The sequence below is a fragment of the Aspergillus novofumigatus genome (assembly GCF_002847465.1).
Source record: "Aspergillus novofumigatus IBT 16806 chromosome Unknown P174scaffold_17, whole genome shotgun sequence".
Lineage (NCBI taxonomy): Eukaryota > Fungi > Ascomycota > Eurotiomycetes > Eurotiales > Aspergillaceae > Aspergillus > Aspergillus novofumigatus.
In genome coordinates, this window is record NW_020194290.1 from 19940 (window position 1) to 42820 (window position 22881).

General features: G+C 37.2%; 5 protein-coding genes across 5 annotated transcripts; 3 read left to right on the plus strand and 2 right to left on the minus strand.

The window, feature by feature from the left end:
- Window positions 1–1341: 1341 nt before the first annotated feature.
- On the plus strand, window positions 1342–1824 carry P174DRAFT_436257 (uncharacterized protein; the record flags this gene model as incomplete). Its single annotated transcript, XM_024825998.1, has 1 exon — window positions 1342–1824. One exon carries the CDS (start codon window positions 1342–1344, stop codon window positions 1822–1824), a length of 483 nt encoding a protein of 160 aa, XP_024676927.1.
- A 1036-nt stretch (window positions 1825–2860) lies between these two features.
- On the minus strand, window positions 2861–3531 carry P174DRAFT_516582 (uncharacterized protein; the record flags this gene model as incomplete). Its single annotated transcript, XM_024832353.1, has 2 exons — window positions 2861–2920; window positions 2995–3531. 2 exons carry the CDS (start codon window positions 3529–3531, stop codon window positions 2861–2863), a joined length of 597 nt encoding a protein of 198 aa, XP_024676928.1.
- A 1170-nt stretch (window positions 3532–4701) lies between these two features.
- P174DRAFT_436259 (uncharacterized protein) lies at window positions 4702–5367 on the plus strand (the record flags this gene model as incomplete). The annotated part of the gene is made up of 1 exon (XM_024825999.1): window positions 4702–5367. One exon carries the CDS (start codon window positions 4702–4704, stop codon window positions 5365–5367), a length of 666 nt encoding a protein of 221 aa, XP_024676929.1.
- A 760-nt stretch (window positions 5368–6127) lies between these two features.
- On the minus strand, window positions 6128–6867 carry P174DRAFT_436260 (uncharacterized protein; the record flags this gene model as incomplete). Its single annotated transcript, XM_024826000.1, has 5 exons — window positions 6128–6151; window positions 6182–6208; window positions 6266–6455; window positions 6482–6749; window positions 6834–6867. The coding sequence occupies 5 exons, from the start codon at window positions 6865–6867 to the stop codon at window positions 6128–6130; spliced, it is 543 nt and encodes a 180-aa protein (XP_024676930.1).
- A 466-nt stretch (window positions 6868–7333) lies between these two features.
- P174DRAFT_426102 (uncharacterized protein) lies at window positions 7334–7771 on the plus strand (the record flags this gene model as incomplete). Its single annotated transcript, XM_024825354.1, has 3 exons — window positions 7334–7373; window positions 7427–7582; window positions 7665–7771. The coding sequence occupies 3 exons, from the start codon at window positions 7334–7336 to the stop codon at window positions 7769–7771; spliced, it is 303 nt and encodes a 100-aa protein (XP_024676931.1).
- Window positions 7772–22881: the final 15110 nt, after the last annotated feature.

The following is a 22881-nucleotide window of genomic DNA, read 5'->3' on the forward strand; positions in this document are numbered from 1 at the left end:
CAAAGTTATATACCCAGTTCTTGCCTACAGTCTGAGAAATAGGTGATCCGCGCTTTGAGAGGAGAATATTAGCTATTTCTTAAACATAAGATGGCTGAGAGGCTGCTCCATGTTGATCTAAAGATAATATCCACCTAATAAGTAATTCCTCTTCATTCTGTGTCATCTTATGCCTGTTTGCGCGTGCCTTAGGTCGAAAGATATGGCCATCTAGGCGTCGTCGAAGAGTTGTGCGGGGGACATTATAAACACGTGCAGCTTCAGAAATATTGCGAATTTAATTATTTTTGATAGCAGATATTGCAACGATAATTCTTCCCTCCTGCTCAGCTAATTCCCTTGATTTTTTATGAGAGTTTGGAGGCATGGTGACGTGCTAATTAATTCAAAATAATGAGACGCGGTCAAATCTGAAGAGGGTGGCCGCTCGATTGGAATGGCCGCTCGCTTGTGGATTACGTTATTGCTATAGTGTATTTTGGCTAAAATCACCAACATATCTTATGTCACTGAAGCAACACATAGTTCTTTATTTCAGACCTTGCTGGCTGACCTTACATAGGCTGATCATTATCCTAAAAGAATTATCAGCCCATCCCTGAGACCCTGCTAATGAGGTCATGTTTTTACAAATTATAATATAGAATTAGTGAAAATAGATAAAAGTAGAAGGGAAGAAAGTTATAGAACTAGCTATTAGTAGAGCAGAAAATAATATTATATATTAATAGGGTGGTTGTGGACACATACCATGGTTTTGCCCTATTGCTGCATGACAGGTGGTGATCACCCCACAATACATGGGTTCGTCGGTTTCTATGATGCTTAGTTTAGACACCCAACAACCCAACAACTGTTTGCAGTATGTCGCCTCGTCTTCCGAGTGTTCCGCGAGAACCTATTGAAAGTTTATATTGGATTAGGTGTAGTTAACCATTGAACTGAGCAAGCTTAACCTCTGAGACAAACTATTTCACTATCACTTTTGGTTTCTGGTGGAGCCACAACATTCTCTACGCAATCCTCTGCAATGGGGTTGCGTTTATCATCAACAAAATCAACCATCTCAAGTCACTCTATGGTCCAAAATTCTATACGAGTACTGACAGCTATTCCGGGTATGGAAGTTACTGATAGACAAAGCAAATAAGGCATTACATCATGACATGTTTCATTGAGGTCATTTTCAACTCTCGCTGTAATCCCTGCGCATAGATGCAATGACATACATTAAGGAGGTTTCCCCAAGATAGTCTAATAGCTAAATCTCCAGTACCATCCTCTCCCCTTTAACATTGATTTGTATTGATCCTAAATATTCACCTCAAACGGATCGACAACATGAAGTATTCAGTGTTCTCAATTGCGGCTCTTGTCGCCCCTGCCCTGGGCAATCCAGCCTACTACTGGCGGCAATATCTCTCTCCTCCAGTCCATCTTGCCGATGCTGGTACTGTCGACATCCAAAACAAGTCTCCATTTGACGTCGAAGTGGATGTAGAACCACAGGGATATCAATTCAACATTGCGCCCGGGGATCAGCACTCAATTCCAGGCGCACTGGTTGCGGATGTGAAATTTAACCAACAGGTAGAAGTGAGCTATGCCTCTGGTGATCAAGGCACGTTTAACTATGTCATTCAGCCGATTGGCAATGACTTTGCTGGATGTGTTTATGTTTCACCGGATGGATGTGAACCTCTGACCTGGTGTGCTGGAGACCCCCCAACACATCCAGTGACCTGTAAAGCTGGCACCGGGCTCCCTGTAACCTTGTATAAGCCTAGGTATGTCTCAGAGCCAAAAATCTCAAGTCCCCGCTGATTAAGCCTGCTAGCTATATGAGGAAGTCTCCACAAGAATTCCTGCTGTGAAAAGAAAGCAGAATACTAGGTAATAGTATGGACAGCTGTTCAACTAGCTAAGTTGTAAGGGCTGGTGTATTCAACATATCACCATGGGTTTGTCTATGTGGGGTTGCATATAACCTGTCTTATATTCTTTGAGGATTGACAATAGAATAATATTATCATATTGATTGCCCTGGATTTGGTCAGTAAAATAACCGTCCTGATAGGGTTCAACAATTTTCTGTCTCTAGTAAGCAGCCCTATATACAACGGGACCAAGAGTGATTTACCTCTGCAGTCAAGTGTTGGGCGAATCAACATAACGATGGCCAGAGTACGAATCCACATCCAGTCTAGTGTAGAGTGAGTGATTTATAACAACTGAAGGGCGAGGGTCAGCGTATGAATACTACTGCAGCTGCTACTACTACCTTGCACAGTGAAACAACATAGTGATTTGTACATGACAACAAATACAGTTGCCCCACCGTTATTACCACCTGCGCGATTAATATTCATGGTGGAGGCTTTGCAGTGGATCCAAAATTATGCATCATATACGGAGTACTTGCTACTGAAGGCGATATTGGTAAAGACTGTAGTTCTGTTAAGTACTAGTTAGTTATATTACCATTGTCAGCATTCAGAATTTAGTTAATGTAATGAATTTTTGTTTTTCAGCTGATACATCATGAATTGGAAGATGACAAAATCTTAAATGAGGAGTTAAAGCTTTAACTTATCCTTACTTTTTATTGGTTGGTCATCCAACTGGAGTATACAAAAGTTTGATTAATACAGCTACTGCTAAAGAGTGGCACAGTTCAGAAAGAGCGTAAGATAGAGATATTAATATAAACATTGTGTTGCAGAAATGATTCTCGGCACAAAATCAGAAGGTCAAGGTAAACCCCAAACATATAAGATCCTGCGTAGAAACGTTTCGATTTCCCCTCCACCTTGCATTTCAACAGACACTGAACCCAATGAAAGGTCCCTCTACTAACAGCCTATGCGGATCTAAAATTAGTGAGTACATGAATGAAGTAAGGAATAGCCTTGAGGTGGACCTACATAGTAAAGTGAGAAATAAGCGGCCTTTAGCATAATTTAACTCGAAGAGTTTGAGGTTTGCCACACGAACCCCCGCCCCACAGTTCTGGGTGCCACAGCCAGCACAGACGGCATGATTGAACTCAGGGGCATGGTTGATTACATCCACTTGCCAGTTGTACTTACCACCTTGGGGAACCCCAAGGGCGACCTGTTTGCAACTGTTTGGTGGATTTTTGGTGTCCGTGAATTTAATGGCTTTTCCATCTGTGATTGGCTCGGGAGGGGCTTCTTTGCCCTGTTTAATAGAGAATGGCCCAGACTGGCTTTTTCCTGGAGCAGCTACCCAATAATATACCGTGTGTGGACAATTGTTGTGGATTTTAACTTTACCGTCAGTTAGATGCGCAAGCTCAGCTAGGTAAGCCAGTTCATCCAGGTTGACTGGATTGGCCACACCGACGGAATCGGCTATGTCAGCCAGATGAGCTAAATAGTTGAGATCGACTTGTTCAGCTGCGTCTGCTGGCTCATCTAGCCCAGCTAGATATTTCATCCAGGTAGGTTCAGAGATGGCTAGGGTAGGTGCCACGAGGGCAGCTGCAAGGAATAGAAAAGAACACCTCATACTGGCAATGGTACTCTGATGTCTGCACAAATAGTTGGATAGTAATATTTGAGAGTTCAATTGATCCGGCAGGAAAGATTAAAAGCTATCTATGCCGGGAAAGTAGCCTCTATTTATGCCTTTCGAGGACAAACACATGAAATAGCGAGAATACATTAGAGAATACATGAGCAAGTGGTGATAGCCCTTTGGAGTCATGATGACCTCAAGACCAAAAATTTCACTTCCGTTTGCGACTATGATACTTTTAGAAGAGAAGGAAAAAAAGAAAAAAATTAATGATATTATTTTCATGCTCAGTTATTGTTTAAAGAGGCGCTTTTAGTAGGTTGGGGGGCAGCAATAGTTGGATTAAAGGCTAGATACTACTGTCAGCTATACGTACCATGGTTGTCCCCCATTATGTTCAGATGACACAAGTTCCCGCGCTCTGAACTAACAATAAGCTTAGATTAAACCTTAATAGAATGATAAACTTTGTGGTGAGGTCTATTCTTGATTAACTAACCCCAGCTCCAAATAAGTAATAGTAATCCTGCAGTAAAGGTCCCATGGAAACATGTATTCTAGATCCAACATCAAACTCTATCAGTATTAGGCGCCACCAGTGGACTTTTCACTATAGTTGCAACCCCCAATCCAGCAGACGGAGAAAGAGAACATGGACCAAAACCTATAGTATATGACATAGCAATTACTGCAAGCAGACAGCTGTGTTAAACTCTGTGCGCAGTGGGGGTGCTCACCATTATCCTTCTCAGCTGGATAGACAGCCAATACCGAGGAAAGGGAAGAGGATTACACCACTCCTATGTACATTATTACGACAGATTCTACTGTTCCACACCTATTTCCTAGTGGTAAAATGCCCAATTATCTCTTGGTCTCTCTAAGCGACTAAAATGGAATAAGAGAGAATAATCATTGTCAATGAAGGCGGGCGAACCATTGCTGCGTAACAGGGCCTTAATGTTAAAGCAGTTGCGCGTATGCTTTGTGGCGAGCATAAAATAAGCCTTCTGATTTCATAGAAAGCCTTAATCCTACATCTACTCAACCAGTTCCTTTGTCTATATAATGGGGGGAAATCCGTTACTGCTGTATATAAAACGCAGACTTTCGCCCAGAACGTCGGAAGCAAGCTTTTTAAACTACTCTCTGCTTTTCAATATGAGCCCTGCCGACGCTGCTTCGCCTGCCAACAGAGACCGCACTCCTAATTCAGCCGTGTTATCAGGGCCACAGGCGCTACCAGGTGACGACGCATCTATTAGACTGGCCGATTTCCAGGTTTTGCTGGGAACCGATGGCAGAACAGCCAGAAGCAGCCCAACCCGAAGGATATGGTACCCCTGGGTCCCACAGTGGATGAAATCGGACTATCGCGAACCGCAAGATGCCATGGCCATATACCCAAAGATCCTCAGGGAGGAGAAGTCGACATTGCGACAGCTATACACATTTGAAATACTTGTGTATGCGTGCCTGGCTCTTCAGCTAGTAATCTCCTCAACTCTGGTCATTATTTCTGCAATTAGCGGAGACCATCATATTGTCGTTGCTGTCCTAGGCGCCATTACTGCACTCATCACTGGTGTGCTATCCTTGATCAAGGGTCAAGGGCAGCCTATGCGATTAATCAACTATGCTCATAGCCTCAAGAAAGTTCGAGATGATATTGAATTCTGTGAGAGTGGACTGAAAGCAGGAGTTAGGGAAGTGACCTACAAGCAGATTATAGCCCTCTGGAATAATTATATCTCCGTGAGAGACAGCAATATGACAAACCGTCCGGATGTATGGGCTTCTCAGGAGAGGGATACCAGGACCACTTAACTCAGAGTGAGAGTCTGGAATAGGCCATTTGTAAGGTAGGATCAAAATGAGAATGTGTTGTACGCCGTTTGAGAAATGAACTGCAAAATCCGTGGTGACGATGCTGAATGTAGTGCTAGCCTTCATAGTGGTTCATAAAGTGATGCTCCTTGCTAGTGAGGTAAGATGAATAATATCATCCACTACCGGATACTCTTGTTATCTAGTGTACTTTGCACCCTACTAAGTGATCAATTTCTATTGGGACTCATGATTCTATGGACTCATACTAGAAACGATGATGGACTAGGATCCCTTATTTAAGTTTATCTATACTGTCAGGTGTATCATTCGATACTTTTGGCTAATCGGATTAAAGGATGGGCCTAGGAAAGATGCTTCTACCAAATATAATTAAGAGTCTGTGTTTCAGTCGTACAACATGATGATGTGAGGTATACTTGGGGAAGCGTTGAGTGCAAATCTACTCTTAGGTTATGTAGTTACTATTGGAAACGGGCTATGTGTAAAGCTGTGACTCCAGGCAGGGAACTAATAGGCGGCTGATATATTTATTTCACTTCTTCATTCTATTGGCCTAGATCCCCCGAGAATTCCTCTCATAGGCGAAGTCTAGTGATCACTAAGGTGTGGTGTGGAGTCTTTACATCGCATTATAATCAGTTGAGTAGAATGCCCGTTTGCAATGCTTTTCTGGATCATGTCACGCACCCTTCAATGGCCCCAAGTGTTCCAGATACAAGGCTTCGCTGCAACCAGCTCAGGGATATCCTATAATTTCTCCCTATAGAGTGGGCAGCGCTAACTCACTTACTGTCCACTGAGAAGGCTGAATCACAGTCTGGGTAGCCTTTCAGCAAATCAAAAAAAAGTGCTGTGCAAGAAGGAAATAAGTAACGTTCCCGTATGCCGAGCCACCATACGTCAGGATCAGATAACCCCCATAAACAAGTGCCGATTGCTCCTTATAGCCGACTGGTTGCCAAAAGCAAAAACTGTCTGCATGCCCATCACTATATGCAGAAGAATATGGCAATGCATCATCCAAAGGCCGACATCTGTAACCCATATACGCCACGCTCTCCAGCCTGACGGCGCAAGAGGAGCTATTTACCTTCTATACGCGTACAGAACCGTGGTGTCCCTAGGTATTGGATATGTGCCATTCAAGCGCTTCTCATTGTCCGTCAGGTTGTACAGCCCATCCCCGCCACCAGTGTCGTAGAAATGTCTGCCGTATCCATGGAATAGGTGGTTCTCAACATGGCCAGTACTAACAGCACCTTGATTGATTCTGCCAGACAATCTCAAGGTCCTCTGCCATCTTGGCAGGGAAGAGGCGGGTCTGATTATCAAACCCATAGCCACTAGCAATTGCACGGCTGTGCGAGGCGTCAAGGTCAAGTTTTCCCTCATAGACATCAACCAGGTATGGCGACTTAGGAAATGTCTCCATCCGGTCATACCCGCTCTGGAGCCAGATGATATGATTACTGACATTTTGGTGAACATTAATGATAACTCAACGGGTTACTTCCTCAATAGTTGGGAATTCAGGATTTGGGTGGTAAAACTCCAAGGCACAGTCCTGCCAGCCATAAGTGAGATAAGTTACAGAGAGGGGTGGAGCGGCAGGACGGTGGTTAAATCAGTTGTGGTGGGAGATGGGTGCTCTAAGACTGCGAATACGGTTAGGACAGTTGGGCGACCCGACCCATGGTAGTGATCGGGAAGTAGAATTGTCGGGACTTTGCTTTGTGCAACTCGGCTTCAGTCTTGGCCTTCAAAACAACACTGTACCGCTGGCCGCTAGAAATCTGCAAGTAACTTGTCGTCACAGGCTTTGTGTAGTGACCGTCCGCCTCAATAATTTCAAGCATGTCGTGGCTCTCGAGAATCCTTTCTTATTATGCATCCCTCCATTTCCCATCGGTACGGGGAATCGCCGCCTCCCTAGGAGGAAGTCATGTCTGGGCAGTACCTGGAAGCTTCCACCTCGGCTCGAGGTACGTGTCCCTCAGCTCTCATCTGTCCCTTAGTATGCGACTGATTGGTCTAGAGGACGGCGGAATTGATGTGACCGTCAAGGTGAAGCAGCCAGGTTTGGAAAGCCTCTTACCAGACAACCGATCAGCAGATAGCCCGCGATTGCCGGAAGTCCCTCTCAGCGCAGTCAAACCACTGAATATCGTTATCCAGATCGTTGAAAGCGGAGGTTTGTTAGCGCAAGTTCCTTCTCCACCGTGCACTATTGCTAACGGGTATCCGTGCCTCCGCGCCCCTCACCGCCTCCGCAGTGAGGGTGCGCTACAGCATAATGGTAGATTTCACCGTAATGGTAGATTTGATCCAAAACACATACTATTATGTATTTGAAGCTATTCCCACCACCCAACATGCCTAAATCTATTAAATATAATGAATCTGACCTCCTTAAGGCCTGCGAAGCCGCTCAGGCCCAAAAAAAGCCAAATTTTGCTAAGATTGCGCGTGAATATGGCGTTCCTTCCACAACACTACGTGGACGCGTCAAATCCGGTTATCAGCCTCGTACGGCTCGCAAACCAGTTAATAAAGCCCTTAAGGAGCATCAGGAGAAAGCCTTAATACAATGGATAGTCTGGATGCGAGATCATTACATGCCAGTGACGCCTAAGCTGCTAGAAGAGTATGCAAATCAGCCACTTTAACGCGCTGGTGAAGATAGACAGGTTAGCAAGGTATGGGCATATCACTTTGAGAAATGACTCCCAGAACACCTCAAGCTAGGCCCTGTGAAGCAAAAGATGAAGGAATCAAAGCGTATCAGGGCCGAAGATGCAGGGCTATTAGGAAACTAGTATAATCAGCTTGCAAATGTGATCAAAGATACTCCAGCGCGATTGGTATATAACTTTGATGAATGTGGATTCCAACCTGGCGAAGGCAAATCTAGGAATGTGATCAGTTCAAAAGGTTCAAAAGTCCCTGATCTTGCTGAATCAGGAAAAGGAGAGAATATCACAGCTATTGAATGTATTACTGCGGATGGTTGGCAAATGGATCCATGGTATATCTTTAAAGGTAAGTTCCTATCTTTTAGATAGTTCTAATGTTCTAATTTATGTACTAATCAATCTATTCCTTCTCCCTTAGGCAACGGTGTCTTCATGGAGGCCTGGTTTAATAAGAGTGAGGCCTTGCCACTAGATACAATAATAGCTACTCAACCAAACGGCTGGATATCAGATGAAATAGCCATTCAATGGCTTCAAAGCTTCATTAAGGCGACAAATGAACGTACAAAGAGGGGAGAGAAATGGATACTTATATTTGATGGCCATGGCTCCCACCACACTGTTGAATTCTTGCAGGCATGCAAAGATAATGGCATTATACCCTTTGGATTCCTTCCTCATACAACACATCTTTGCCAGCCACTAGATGGCAAGCCATTCTTGAGCTATAAGCAACACTTCCACCAGATGAATAGTGAGCTATCTTACTGGGCTGGTGAGCCAGTAGGGAAGTCAGAATTCTTACAGGTGATTGGACCGGTACGGGAGAAGGCTTTTAACCAACGGATCATCCGTGAGGCCTTTAAAGATCGTGGTATCTGGCCAGTCAATAGTAAGATAGCTGACGATCTTGCTGCTAAAGCATGGGAACAAATTCCGGATATCTACGCGCCTGATCTTAATGAGAATTCTACGCCCTCTACACCCTCTCGGCCACTATCTTCATCTAGTATTGATATCTCACCTCCACTGACGATTCAGGCCCTTGAGAAGAATCAGGCAAAGCTATCTAAACATGCAGATCTCCTTACGCCGAAGCTGCAGCGGAATCTTAACCAGATATTTGAACATAATCGAATTGCTGCTGAGCACCTATCTATGGCGAATGAAACGATTAGTTGAATCAGGGCCGTGCAAGCCCCCCTACAGCGCCAATACACTAAGCGACATGTTAAGCCACTTAGTTAGGATGGTATACTAAGGGTACAAGATGCAAATCGATCAATTGCTTTAAGGAAGGCCAAAGATGCTGCTGCGCAAGAGAGGCGTTTACAAAGGCAGTGGGAGAAAGTGCATGGTAAACCCCCACCACCAGCACCTACACAAGAGAATATGGTATCAAATGGATCGGCAGAGGCAGTAGATGAGAATAGCGATTTTTTTTATATATATAACCCCTAGTATGGCCTCAAAATCATGATTTTGATGAGAAATCTACCATTACGGTGAAATCTACCACTACGCTGTAGCGCACCCACACCGCCTCCGCGGTGTGGGTGCGCCTAAGGCACGGATACGGCAAGCCATTGGAACAAAACCGAAATAATGACTTTAGGACTTTCAGTATGTCAGACTTTCATATTTTCTGCCGGCAGTAAAATTTGATTTCTACAGTGGACTATAGCTATAATATGGACTTTTAGTTTTTTTATAATAATTATATCTCACTACACCACCCCTTGGTACAGTTGCACGCACTGCACTATCCCTACTAGACAATCTTTAATATTAATACTAGATGTTATACTAGATGGCATTCAATATTGCTACTGGGTGGCATTTGATATTGATACTAGATGGCATTCGATATCGATCCTAGATGGCATTTGTAGACTGGCTGACCCAATCCGCAAATCCATATCCAACCCACCCAATCCGCACTTTGGGTTGGATGGGGGTCGACCCTGATCTAACCCACATAGATATGGGTGGATGGCATCCAACCCATATGGATATGGATAACCCATTGGGTGCACGTGACCGGCAGAATAATAGATATTCATGATATTCTCTCAAAGAGAGATCTTTCTACCTACTAAAAGTAGTATAGTCTAGATTCTTAGGTATTTCCGCCTACCAAAAGTAGTATAGTCTAAAATCACGTGTATGATATGGGTAAAATGGTTATCCGCAACCCAACCCGCATGGATATGAGGGTGGGTTAGATAGGTGGTGGATCAAACCCAAACCCATGTGGGTTGGATTGAACCCCCTGCGGATCCATCCAAACCCAACCCACGACCAGTCTAGGCATTTGATATCGATACTAGACAGCATTCGATATCAATACTAGTGAGAATTCAATATTAATACTAGATTATTAGCAGTTAAGAATCATTCTTAAATTATAGTAGTTAAAGTTCAATATGCATACATATATTATATATATATATATATATAAATATTACTACTACTACTTATACTAATTACTAATAAAGATGATTATTCTCTTATAACTTAACTATAAGATATTATAGTAATAAAACTAAAAACCTCATCTAGTATCGATATTGAATTTTTACCTAGTATTAATATCGAATTCTCACCTAGTATTGATATTGAATTCTCACCCAGTAGCGATTATCGAGTGCCACCCAGTAGCGATATTGGATGCCGTCTAGTATCGATATCGAATGCCGTCTAGTATCGATATCGAATGCCATCTAGTATGCCGTCTAGTATTGATATCGAATGCCATCTACTATCAATATCGAATGCCGTCTAGTATTTGTAAGGATCTACGTATCAGGGTAGATGGCCTGTTGACTAGGTAAGAATTGGTGATGATTAGACTGGTTAAACCCAACCCGGAAACCCCAACCCAACCCAGCCTAAACCCGCCTTGGGCCAGGTCTGGGTTTAGAATTTCTAACCCATAGGCTGGTTAGGTTCTGAGAATTTCTAACCCATTTGGGTTTTAGGTTGAAAAATGGGCTGGGTTGGGTTAGGTTGGGTTCTTATTATAGGCTCTCTAGAACCTATGTTATTATAATACAGTTTTAATTATATAGGTATGTACAGTAAGTGCTCTGCAAGTTAGTATAGATGAAATCTAACTAAGGTTAGATTTAGTATTATAAGTGTATTAATAAGTAAATTAATATTATATTAATAAGGAAAAAATATTATATTAATAATTTAATATCCTAATTTAATATCTTCCATTAAGTATTGCCTGATATTTGCCATGTTCATGCTAGCGATGAATTAGTTGCTATGGAACCTAGGGCTGATATAATGTTGTTTAAAGTAGAGTTAGTGATGGAGGAAGATTATCTTCTTATATATTATCTAGTAGATCTGCCTGACCTTCCTTAATATCATTAATATCTTCCTCTTCACTAATATAGTCAAGCACATCTACTAGATTAGCATTATCTTCTTTATCTCTAATAGTACCTCCATCTTCATCATCCTCCTGAATGCCTGTAAATTCTTATTAAAGTTTAAAATTTTCAGCATATATCTAGATTATTATTGCTTGGATTATGCCTGGGAGAAGATGACTTTAACAGTAGTAACAGATATCTTAAGATGTATTAAAAAGATACTTAACCCCCACACCACTAATAGGCATAGCTAAGAAGTCTCATGCTATTCTTATAAGAATAAGAAAATAATTCTTATACTATTTCTAATACTTAAGCACATTTATACCAGAGGGCATGAGACCTATGATTAGTTAGTAAATCTAACTTAAGTTAGAATTATATAATATACCTTCTTATAAATAATCCTCAATCTCACTCAAGGCATTATTAGTTTAGATTAAAATATATATTTTACCCTTCTATGTAATAGCAATAACTTAATCCAGTTCAGAAAGATAGTTAGAGGTATAATTTATCTTTACTTTCTCTAGAAAGACTGTAGTATAGTAAGCATAAATATCCTTAAGGGCACTGGTATACCTATTATACTAGTTAACATTATTATTACTCCATATATCTTCCTGAAAGACTTTTAGTTTAAACTAAGGAGCTAGAATAGTTGTAATAGCATAGACATATCCTTATGCATAGTATGTCTTGCTATAATACTGATGCAGCTTATTAATAGCCTTAGATAAGGCATGCCATAGTTCCCTCTTCTAAGTTATGTACTTTAATTCTAGTTATTATTAAGCATCCTCTAAATGCTAAAATAAGGAGTTATAGATGTTAAAGGCCTTATAGACTATAGATCTATTAAACTCTAATAAGGCAAGAGTAAAAGTAAAGAAAGGGTAAGTTAGCTAAAGTAGGTATTTAATCCACTACTACTCTGTATGAGAAGGAAGAAGATATATAATATCTTTCTTCTCCTACTTTTCTGAAAACTTAGCTAGAGCAGAGTGAAGCTTAATAGCTTACTATAATATTAGATATATTAAGTTCCATTAAGTTTTGTAGTCCTATTAAAGTCCAAGTAATCTAGGATTGGAAGGTAGGTAGTAAAAGGTTTCATATTAGATAGGGCTTACATTAATAAACTAAGTAAATTTTTAAATCTAGTAAGAGATACTATTAGTAAAGAATCTAACTTAAGTTAGATTTATATACCTTCTTAAGTATACCTGTAAATCCCTCTAAATAGATATATTAGTTACTTATATCCCAGACCATCTTAATCTTATTATTTATAGCTTCAACCTTAAGGAAAGTAAAGAGTTCCTTTATAGTAAGTTATAGGACATGGGCAAGATAGGGAATATAAACCTATAAGTTAATAATATTAGTAATAGCTGAATCCTAGAGTATCTCTATAATTTAAGGAGATTAAAGATCCTTTTAAAGCTTATAAGTAATAGCTTCCATCATTATTAAATTATTTATAGTATTATCTGTTATAACTACTATAACACAATGCTGAAGCTAGACTGATTTAAGTACTAATACTACCTTCTGTGTAAGGTTATTACCTGTATAATGAATATTTATTAGCTTAAACCCTAGAAGTACCTCATGATACTTCTAATCTGAGCTAAGAAAGTACCTAGTAATTACAAGGAAGGAGTTTTATGATGAACTAGTCTATATATTAACTATAAGAGAGATCTTGGACTAGGGAGGGATTAAGGATAGGGTCTTAGCTTAAGTTTTAGATAACTGCTTAAGTAAATAGCTCTTAATTAAATACTAATTTAGTAAATTAAGAGTACATGCCCTAGCAGCTATTATAAGTAATCTGCAAAATTAAGGGTGTTTAACTATTTAAAATAGGAAGCAAGCTGCAAGAATAAACTAAAGGATTTAATCCTTAAAGTTCTTAGGCGTATAAGATATTGCAGGCTAGTTAGTTAGTAATAGGAATCTAACTTAAGTTAGATATAATACTTACTTAGTTTTTTAGGAGACTGCTAAGCTTCTATTAGGAAGAAGGTGTTTTCTTAATCACTGGGCAGTAGGCTTTAATATACCACATCATTGTCATAATATTATTGCTATAATAAGGGTGGAGGAGAAGACAACTATAATATTTATATTAGACCTTAGGTTTCCTATTAGGAAAGGATGCACCTTCATTAAAGTCTGTCTATGCTAGAGATGTCTAAGCTCTCCCCCAGCTTACCTTTTGCCTCTGAGATTACATACCCTTAGCCCCTATTGTTTCCCACTACTATAGCTGGAATGCAGGTTCACAGTCCTTGCTAAATAATATAATCTTATTCTTTCTATTTTGATTGCAGATTTAGAGGTCAGGGTGAGGGCTATCTATATAATACTTATTCATGCAGTCTATATAATACTTGTTCATAGGGTATCTGTAAGGATCTACGTCTCAGGGTAGATAGCCTGTTGACTAGGTAAGAATTGGTGACGATAATCAATGGAAGAGGATGATAGTGAGTAGTAGATTATATGAAATAAAAACTAATCCTTATCTTCTTGAATACCAGACAAGGGGGATACTATTTATCTTCACTGTCTATCCTAGATGCATTCAGCAATGATTCGAAAGCGGCTCAAGGTATGAGAACAGGAGGTTAAAAACAGGACGTTGAAACAATTAGGAAGCAAGGGGTGGCTGCATAACTGAGTAGCTGGGCTGCAGCTGAGCCTTTATAATTATACCCCTCCAGTTATAATGACTGTCCTTAGTCGGAGTTATATAACTTCAAATTTTCCTAAAGAAGTAAACAATATCACGATAGTTAATGCAATGTAATATTATCAACAGAGATAACTAATTATAGGGCAGATGTAATACTTCTGTTGTATTAGCTTTATGTATTTCAAAAATTATTGTGTTCTTTGTTGTTGTGTACTATGGTGTGGTGGTAAATAATATTATTATAGGTAATAACCATAGTATATTTATCTTAATTATGTCTTTATTTATGTTTTCTCTTCTTTTACCTTTATATATTAATACTTCTCTTTCACATCTCAGCGTTTTCTTTAGCATTATAGTTATTTTTTGTTTATTAATATCTAATATTTAAGTTCTTCTAATCCTCATAATATCTCATTTATTTCTACTGTATTTTACTTCCTCTTTATGGTTCTTGCTGTTGAGTTTTATCATGGTAAACACTATTATTTACAGAAAGTACTAGTATATATACTGCCTCTATACTACCTTAAAGAACTTTAACCCCAAGGGGGTCTTCCTTTTAAAGTTAATTGCAAGCTTTCAGACAGCACTTTAATAAAGTGTATTTAATATAACACCCATCATTCACTCTGTGAACCTGTATGTTGCGTCAGTCCTATATATTATTTTAGTGTTAATAGCTATTTCTTAGGCCACACCTAGTATGGCCAGGACTGCCCTTGACCTGTCTGCTATTATTAAATAGTATACTGAGTTCTTTGATTCCTAGTATACCTGGGACCTAAGCCTTTTTAAGGACTTTTTAGTCACCCTTCTTAAGCTTATTAATACTTTTAAAAATATAGAGTAGAACCACTATCAGTTACATGGCATCACAGGAAAGAAAAAGGAATAGTATATAAGTTTCTAGGTTAATTCATCACTATAGTGCTATCTTAATGCTAATATTCTTATAGAGTAATGAGTATAACAAGTTCCTTAAAGGTTATTACACTAAAATAGCTTATATTTAGTACCTAAATACTAGAGCTACCACTAATAATTAGGCTATATATTATTTAGCTAAAGCTCTTCAACTCATGCCTGGTAATACTAGGTATATGGCTTAGGCTGCTTCCCTTCTCTTCTTTATAGAAGAGATTAAGGTAATTAGCATCTATTTCTATAGTGATAAAATAGTGGTTACTAGTTAGACTTACTTAGCTAATATTAATTAGTCTTTTCCTTTAGTACTTAAGGATATTTAAGTCAGCATTATATTCTGTATTTATCTATTATACTTAGCCTTAGCTAGGCCTTCCCAGCGCCTTTACATTAGTTAATAGTAGCAATTCTTTTCTTATATTTCTGTATTGCTTCTTGTATATTAGTTATATCATTAGTATAGACCCACTGGTTATATTCTGAGGGCCAGTCCTTCTATTTAACCAAATAGTACTATTTATTTCTGATGATACGGTTGTCCTTAACCTCTTTAACTTCCTATTTATTATTATCTTCAAGCTCTAGCATTGGTAGGGATTACTTATGCTTTGCCTGATTCTATAGTTCTAAGTATAACACATGAAATACATTATAAATTTAATCATATTTTATAGGTAAAGCAAGATAATATGCTTATAAACTAACAGTGCCTAGCATATAAAAAGATCTAATAAAAGTAGGAGCTAGCTTTTTGCTTAGAATCTTTAACTTAAGATTCTTTGTTAATAGCCCTACTAGTTATCCTTTTTCTAATATTAACTCCTTATAATGTTTATTATAGTGCTTTACTTATATTTCACTAGCTTTACGCTATTATTCCTTTAATCTTTCTTAAAGATCTAAAAGTTTTTATACTTATGCTATCATAGCTGGAATCTCTCCCCCTATAGTGCTATCCTTAGTATATATATAAAAGTCTAGATTATAGCCTAGTAAGATTTTAAATAGGGATTTATTTAGCAATACATTAATTACTCTATTTATAGTAAACTTAGCTTCTCTTAGTAGAGTTGCCCAGTTGTTTTATTCTTCATTAATAAAATAACAGAGGTATCTTTTAAGGACTTAGTTTATCTATTCTATTTAGCTATTAGTTTAGGTATGAAACACAGTTAATAGCCTTTATTTAATCTTTATAATATAGTATAATTTTACCTAGAATTTACTGGTAAAGACTGGTCCTCAGTCTGAAATAATACTGTTAGGTGGTCTAAATTTTAATTTGACTTCTTGATGGAATAATTTGGCTAGTTTTACCACAGTTATTATTATTAAGACAGGGAATAGGAGTGACTATTTAGAGAACCTATTAACTATAACTAAAATACTATTAACTGGATTAATCCTATATAGTACTGTTAGAAGTCCAGTTATGAAATCTATTGACAGTTCACTGAATGGATGGGATGGTTGCAGTAATGAATTAAGCTTACTATAAGGCCTATACCTTAGTGCTATAGTGCCTTAGCATATTAGACATTCTTTAATATATGCTTCAACATTATTTTGTAGATTTATCTAGTGGAACTTGTGCCTTAGTAAAGCTTCTGTGCAGTTTCTGCTGAAATGACCAGCTAGTGGTTTATTATAGTAAATACTAATTAATTAGTTCCTTAATTATTTAGTATTAGGCACAAATAACTTGTCTTTAAATTATAAAAGATCTTCAGAATTAATATTCTAATATTTTTGCCCTATAGCATTGTGCTTAACGGTGGCAATTTAGTATTAAACCTTAATATCTTTAGTTTATAATTATTTAATTAAACCCTTCAGGTCTTTAGTAGTTTTATATTTATAAACATTTTCCTTTTAAGTTACATACTTAACTAAGGCTTATGGCGTTAACTAGTTATTAGTTAACTACTATAAATTATCTTAGTAAATCACCTCCTGTTATAGGTGGTTTTCATAATTATAGAGCTCTAATAGTGCATTGCCTGGCTCTAGTTTATAGTCATCTTAACCCTTAGTCCTTAGTGACTGTATAGTAACCATTCATCTATAAATTAGTATAATAATATCATCACTCTCAGACTATAGCATAGTCTAATTACTATATTATCTTATAGGTATATTAGCAGGATTAGCCTTCCCCTTTTAGTGCTTAATGATAAAATTAAATAGTATTAATGAAATTAACTAACAGGCCTGTCTGCTATTTAACTTTGGTTATTTTATGAAACCTTGCAGGTTGGCATGATTAGAAAGGACCTTAATCTAATGTATGGCTCCTTCAGTATACTAACACTAATGTTTAAAGGAATGAATAATAGTGAATAATTCTTTATCTAGTATTACCTAATTAAGTTTAGCTCCTATGAACTTTCTTAACTAGAAGGTAATAGGATGCCATCTCCCTTATTTATCTGGTTAGGAGAGGATACCAGCCATGCTGTCTTTGGAGGTATCTATCTCTATTTAAATTAGTAGAGCTAAATTAAAGTGCTGTAACAGTGGTGCTGCCTAAAAGGCTATAATAAGTCTTTAAAATATAAGCTTCTTAATAAGGTTAAACTTCACTAATCCTAGTTTCTTTCCTTCTTTCATTCCTCTCAGGAGATTAGTCAAAGGTAAAGCAATCAGGGAATAGTTCTTAATAAATTATTAATAGAAGTTATAGAAGCCTAAGAAGACTTAGATATTATAATAACTGCAGGGTTCCTCCTATATAATAATAGTTTCTACCCAGCTTATATCCATAGATATACCATTAGCTGAGATGATATACCCTAGGAATTTAATATAATTTTGGTAGAAGGTGTATTTAGAGGGTTTAGCATAAAGTTTTGCCTTCTATAGTCTTTCTAAGACTTGAGAGATATGTTCAGTGTGTTCCTCTCTTATCTAGGAGAAAATTAGGATATTATTAAGATAGGCTATATAAAAGATATTAAGAATATCATGTAAGGCAGTGTTAATGTAATTCTAGAAGGTGGCTGGCGCATTTATAAGGCTAAAAGGTATAACTATATACTCATAGTGGCTGTATTAGGTATGAAAGGCTATCTTCTATTCATTACCTTCTTTAATGTAGATTTGATAGTATACATCTTAGATATTAATTTTACTAAAGTATTTAGCCCCTGAGATTTGGTCAAGAATCTCTGATATAAGGGGTAATAGGTACTAATTCTTTACTATTATCTTATTAAGTCTATAGTAATTAATACATAGCCTTAGTCCCCTATCTTTCTTTAGGATAAAAAGGATAGGAGCTCCTGTAGGACTTTTAGAAGGTTAAATTCTTCCACATGCAATGTTCTTGTCAAGATACTCCTTTAATTCATGAAGTTCTGCTTGGGATAAGGGATATAGTAGGCTAAATAATAGTAATTTATTAGGTTTTATTTTAATGGCGTGATCCTAAGAAGAGTGAGAAGGTATAATCTTTAACTTTTCTGCTAAGAATACATCATAGAACTTGGCTAGTTCTAGAGGTATATTCTTAAGAGAATAATACTTCTTATCTTTCTCTTCTTCTGAGAGCCATACCTCTTTAGGTAATTTAACTAATACAAATACTATTGCATAGTTATGACATAGTTTCTTAAACTTTTAAGGGTTAGTTAGGGAAAATATTAATATCTTAAACTACTATTAGTAGTTCCATGGTGATAAGTAGATGTAGAGGTCCTATAATATAGTTATTAAAAGAAGAATAGGACTTCCTTCAGGTTGTGGGTCTTAATTAATAGCTATATAAGCTTATTTAAAACTTTGTTTATTACCCCTAGAATTGTGGGCAATGATAGGGACCTTCTAAACCCTATAAGTAGGGTAATAAAGTTATTAACTACCCTAATAATAGGGGTAGTAAGTTTAGCTTACTATAGCTTTTGTGATTTTATAAAAGTAATACTAATAATGTCAACCTTAGTATAACTATTAAGATCAGTGTGTGTTTTAAGGCTGTTAGCTAGCTATATTAGAATATAGAAATGAGTAGTAGTCCCTACTACTAGGTAGGAGGTTAGAGGTATAGGTTTTACTCTAACCCCTTATTATTTTCTATAATTAATTAGACTTTAGCATCCCTTATAATACACTAGTTAGTAAGATGTTCTTTACTACTATATTTATAGCATTTTAAGGGATTCCCATCCTTATTAAGTTAGTTTTATTTAGGTTTTGCAAATCTCTCAGAATTCCTTTAAAAGTATTTTAATAGGTTACTATTTTGAGATTTCCCTTCTTAAGGTTTTCTAATGTCTTTTCTCTTCTGTTTCTGTTATTTCTGTAAAAAGGTATGGTATTTTAAAGCTACAGACACCATTTTATCTCAAGTATCTAGTAGTTTATTAAGGTGTTCTTGAATATAAGTACATAACTCTAGTGTAAGGCTGCTAAAGAAGGCCAGAGCTCATTGCTTTTTATCTTATTGAGGGAAATGTTATTCTAGAGAATCTAGATAATAATGAAATTCTCTAGGGTCCTTATCTAGGTGTTAATGGGCCTAACATAATTTAATAATAACATCAGCCTCAATAGTTTCAGCATCTTAGATCAAGGTCAAGGTCTAGTCTTTAAAAAACTGCTATAAATCCTTAGTATTTTATTATCATTCTATTAGCATTTCATGAATTTTAATATACTATTACTGCCTGTAGGTAGAGTCTATTTATGTAATAGTAGCAATAATTTTAAACTTATTAAGGGCATATTTCTTTAGGGCTCCTTAGAATACATATTCTATATCTTAGAGCTATTCTTCTCTTTTCTGGAGTGAATATTTAATAGTAAAGATAGGAAGATTCTTGAATTTAATTTCCTACCTATCTTCCATTGAAGATGTGTTATTTTGATGGGAAAGCAGTTCAAACTTATTAACTCTTTAAATCTATCAAAGGTATTTAAGTTTAGTAATTTATTATAGGATTTATTATATTTCAGCACCCTTTAACTCTTGAGGTTAATTAGTAGGGGTAGAGGAGTTACTTAGATTAGGAGATATTTCTTTAACAGGACCATGTTATTCCACTAGTGAAGGGGTAGAAGCAATAGCTTCATAATAAAAATCAGTAGGCATTATAACCAATACTTAAGTAGTTAAAGAAAGAAGGATTAGAAATTGTAAGGATCTACATCTCAGGGTAGATAGCCTGTTGACTAGGTAAGAATTAGTGATGATAATCAATGGAAGAGGATGATAGTGAGTAGTAGATCATATAAAATAAAAACTAATCCTTGTCTTCTTGAATACCAGATAAGGGGGATACTATTTATCTTCACTGTCTATCCTAGATGCATTCAGTGATGATTTGAAAGCGGCTCGAGGTATGAGAACAGGAGGTTGAAAACAGGATGTTGAAATAATTAGGAAGCAAGGGGTGGCTGCATAACTGAGTGGCTGGGCTGCAGCTGAGCCTTTACAGTATCATCTGACTGTAATAAAGAAAAGGCAGATGTAGATGGACCTAGAGTATATTAAGGTGTATAACTACTAATAGTAGATGATAGGCTGGTAGTGGATAGAGGAGAATCAACTAATATTAAATCTATAGAGAATAAAGACTAAGACATCTTATTAAAATAGATTTAAGATACCTCTACTCACTGCTCCTAAGTTAAATAGTTACTAAGCTTAAATAACCTTTTTCATTATAAAAGTAAATATAATACTCTTTAGGTCTGCTTTATTATCATAGAAAGAAAGTAATTTAGTTACTATAGAAATTATAATCTAACTTAAGTTAGATTATATTACATTCCAAATTCCAGCTCTCTATTATTACACTAACTAGTAATATTTTTCTAGGTAAACCTTATTACACCACTAAGTCAAACTCCTTGTGCTAGTAGATATGAGGAATCTAACTAGAGTTAGATTCTATTTACATTCCAAATTCTAGCTCTCCATAAATGCGCTAGCTAATAATAGAATTCCAGGCTCTCATAGTTGCACTAACTAGTAATATCTTTCTAGGCAAACCTTATTACACCACTAAGTCAACCTCCTTGCGCCAGCAGGTATAAGGAATCTAACTAGAGTTAGATTTTTATCTCTTCTTACCACCACCACCATCACTATTATTATTCCTTAGTCTCTTACACATAGTATCTATATCACAATTACTATCCTTACTATCCTCACTCTCCTAACTCTCCTTATCTGTTTCTTCTCTAGACATAGTCACAGCTACAGGAGTCACTGTAGGAGATGGTATAGGAGTTACTCTTAGAGTTAGTATAGTAGATGTCTGGGCTACAGCACCCTAGGGAGCACTAGTAATCTTTAGTAACTATTTCCAAAAGTTCTATAAAAGCTTCTAATTCCCCTTGTTAGGCATAAGGGTATTAGTGCTTTTTAGAAGAGCCTTAATAAATCTAGGGCAGCACTCAATCTCCCTATTCTAGTGGTTTTCAATATTTATTTAGAAGACTGATAAATCCTCATTTTAATTATCAAGGTTTGGGGTCCAGCTATGAGCATCTATTATCAGGATATATTTATATAAATAGTCTATACACATTCTCCATTCATTCTATAGATAGTTAGAATTAACTTAAGTTAGAAATTACATACCTTATTAAGAATTAATAATTCACCACTTTTAGAATGAGTGGCTTGTGAAGGGAATCCTTTATTAAGTATATCTAATATAATTCTCTTTAGGTTATAGTATGCAAAAATAGCACTAAGCACATTTACCTCTGCACTAAAACTCTGCTTTAATAACTTATTATTTAAAATGCGTACCTAGCAGATCATTAGGTTTTGGTTCTAATTAACTTAGGTAGATAGATGTCCCCACGCAGTCTAGTTCACCAGGTCATTTTCCTAAAGCTATTAGTTAGCAGGTAGGTAAATCTAGCTAAAGTTGTATTATATACCAGCCTTATAAGGTTATTATAAATAGCTATCTTCCCAGCTAGAGCTGGGCTGGCATACTTAACAGCAATCTTAACTATTTTTGCCTAGTGTCTATACTTAAACTAAGCTAAGTATAAGATCTAATCTAGCAATACCTCTATATTCATTTTCTCATTTAGCAGGGTATTCAGCTATAATTAGTTAGTTTAAATCTAACTTAAGTTAGATTCCTTACTTACAGCTTTTACTAGCTCACTATCTTTCCACAGCAGCTCATCTCAGACTTGGTCCTAAATTTCATGAACTAAGGAGTTAGCAATCTTAAATATATCTATACTACTATTAAAGCCACAGACCCCTCCTGGGGCAAGAGTAGATTTCTCTAAGATCACTTCTTAGACCTCCTTAGTCTAGTTAAAGTATTATAGGGCCTTCTTAGCCGCCTCAGGATACTTCTACTCAGGGTTAAATCAGTATATTATATGCTTAAGAACTTTCATAGTTAGCTCTGAAATATTACTAGTAATTATACTCTATAATAGGGTTGTTATTTTTGCGGGTTGGGCCGGGTTCTCCGATCTTTTGAACCCAACCCGCCGGGTTCGGGTTCTAGATTTCTAGGGCCTAAACCCGGCCCATAACCCGGCGGGTTCTAGATAGTCAACCCGGCGGGTTCTATTCTGCCGAAAATTCTACACTCCGCCTACCTAATCTAGTTAGTATGTATTTAATTTTTCTATACCATACTAGCATCTATACTAGCATTCAAAATATATATATATATATAATGCATTCTACATAGAAATCTAACCTAGGTTAGTGTATTCTAATTACTAGGTATTGTAATTAAAACCCGTTTTTAGAACCCAACCCTTAGCGGGTTCTAAGAATTAGAACCCAACC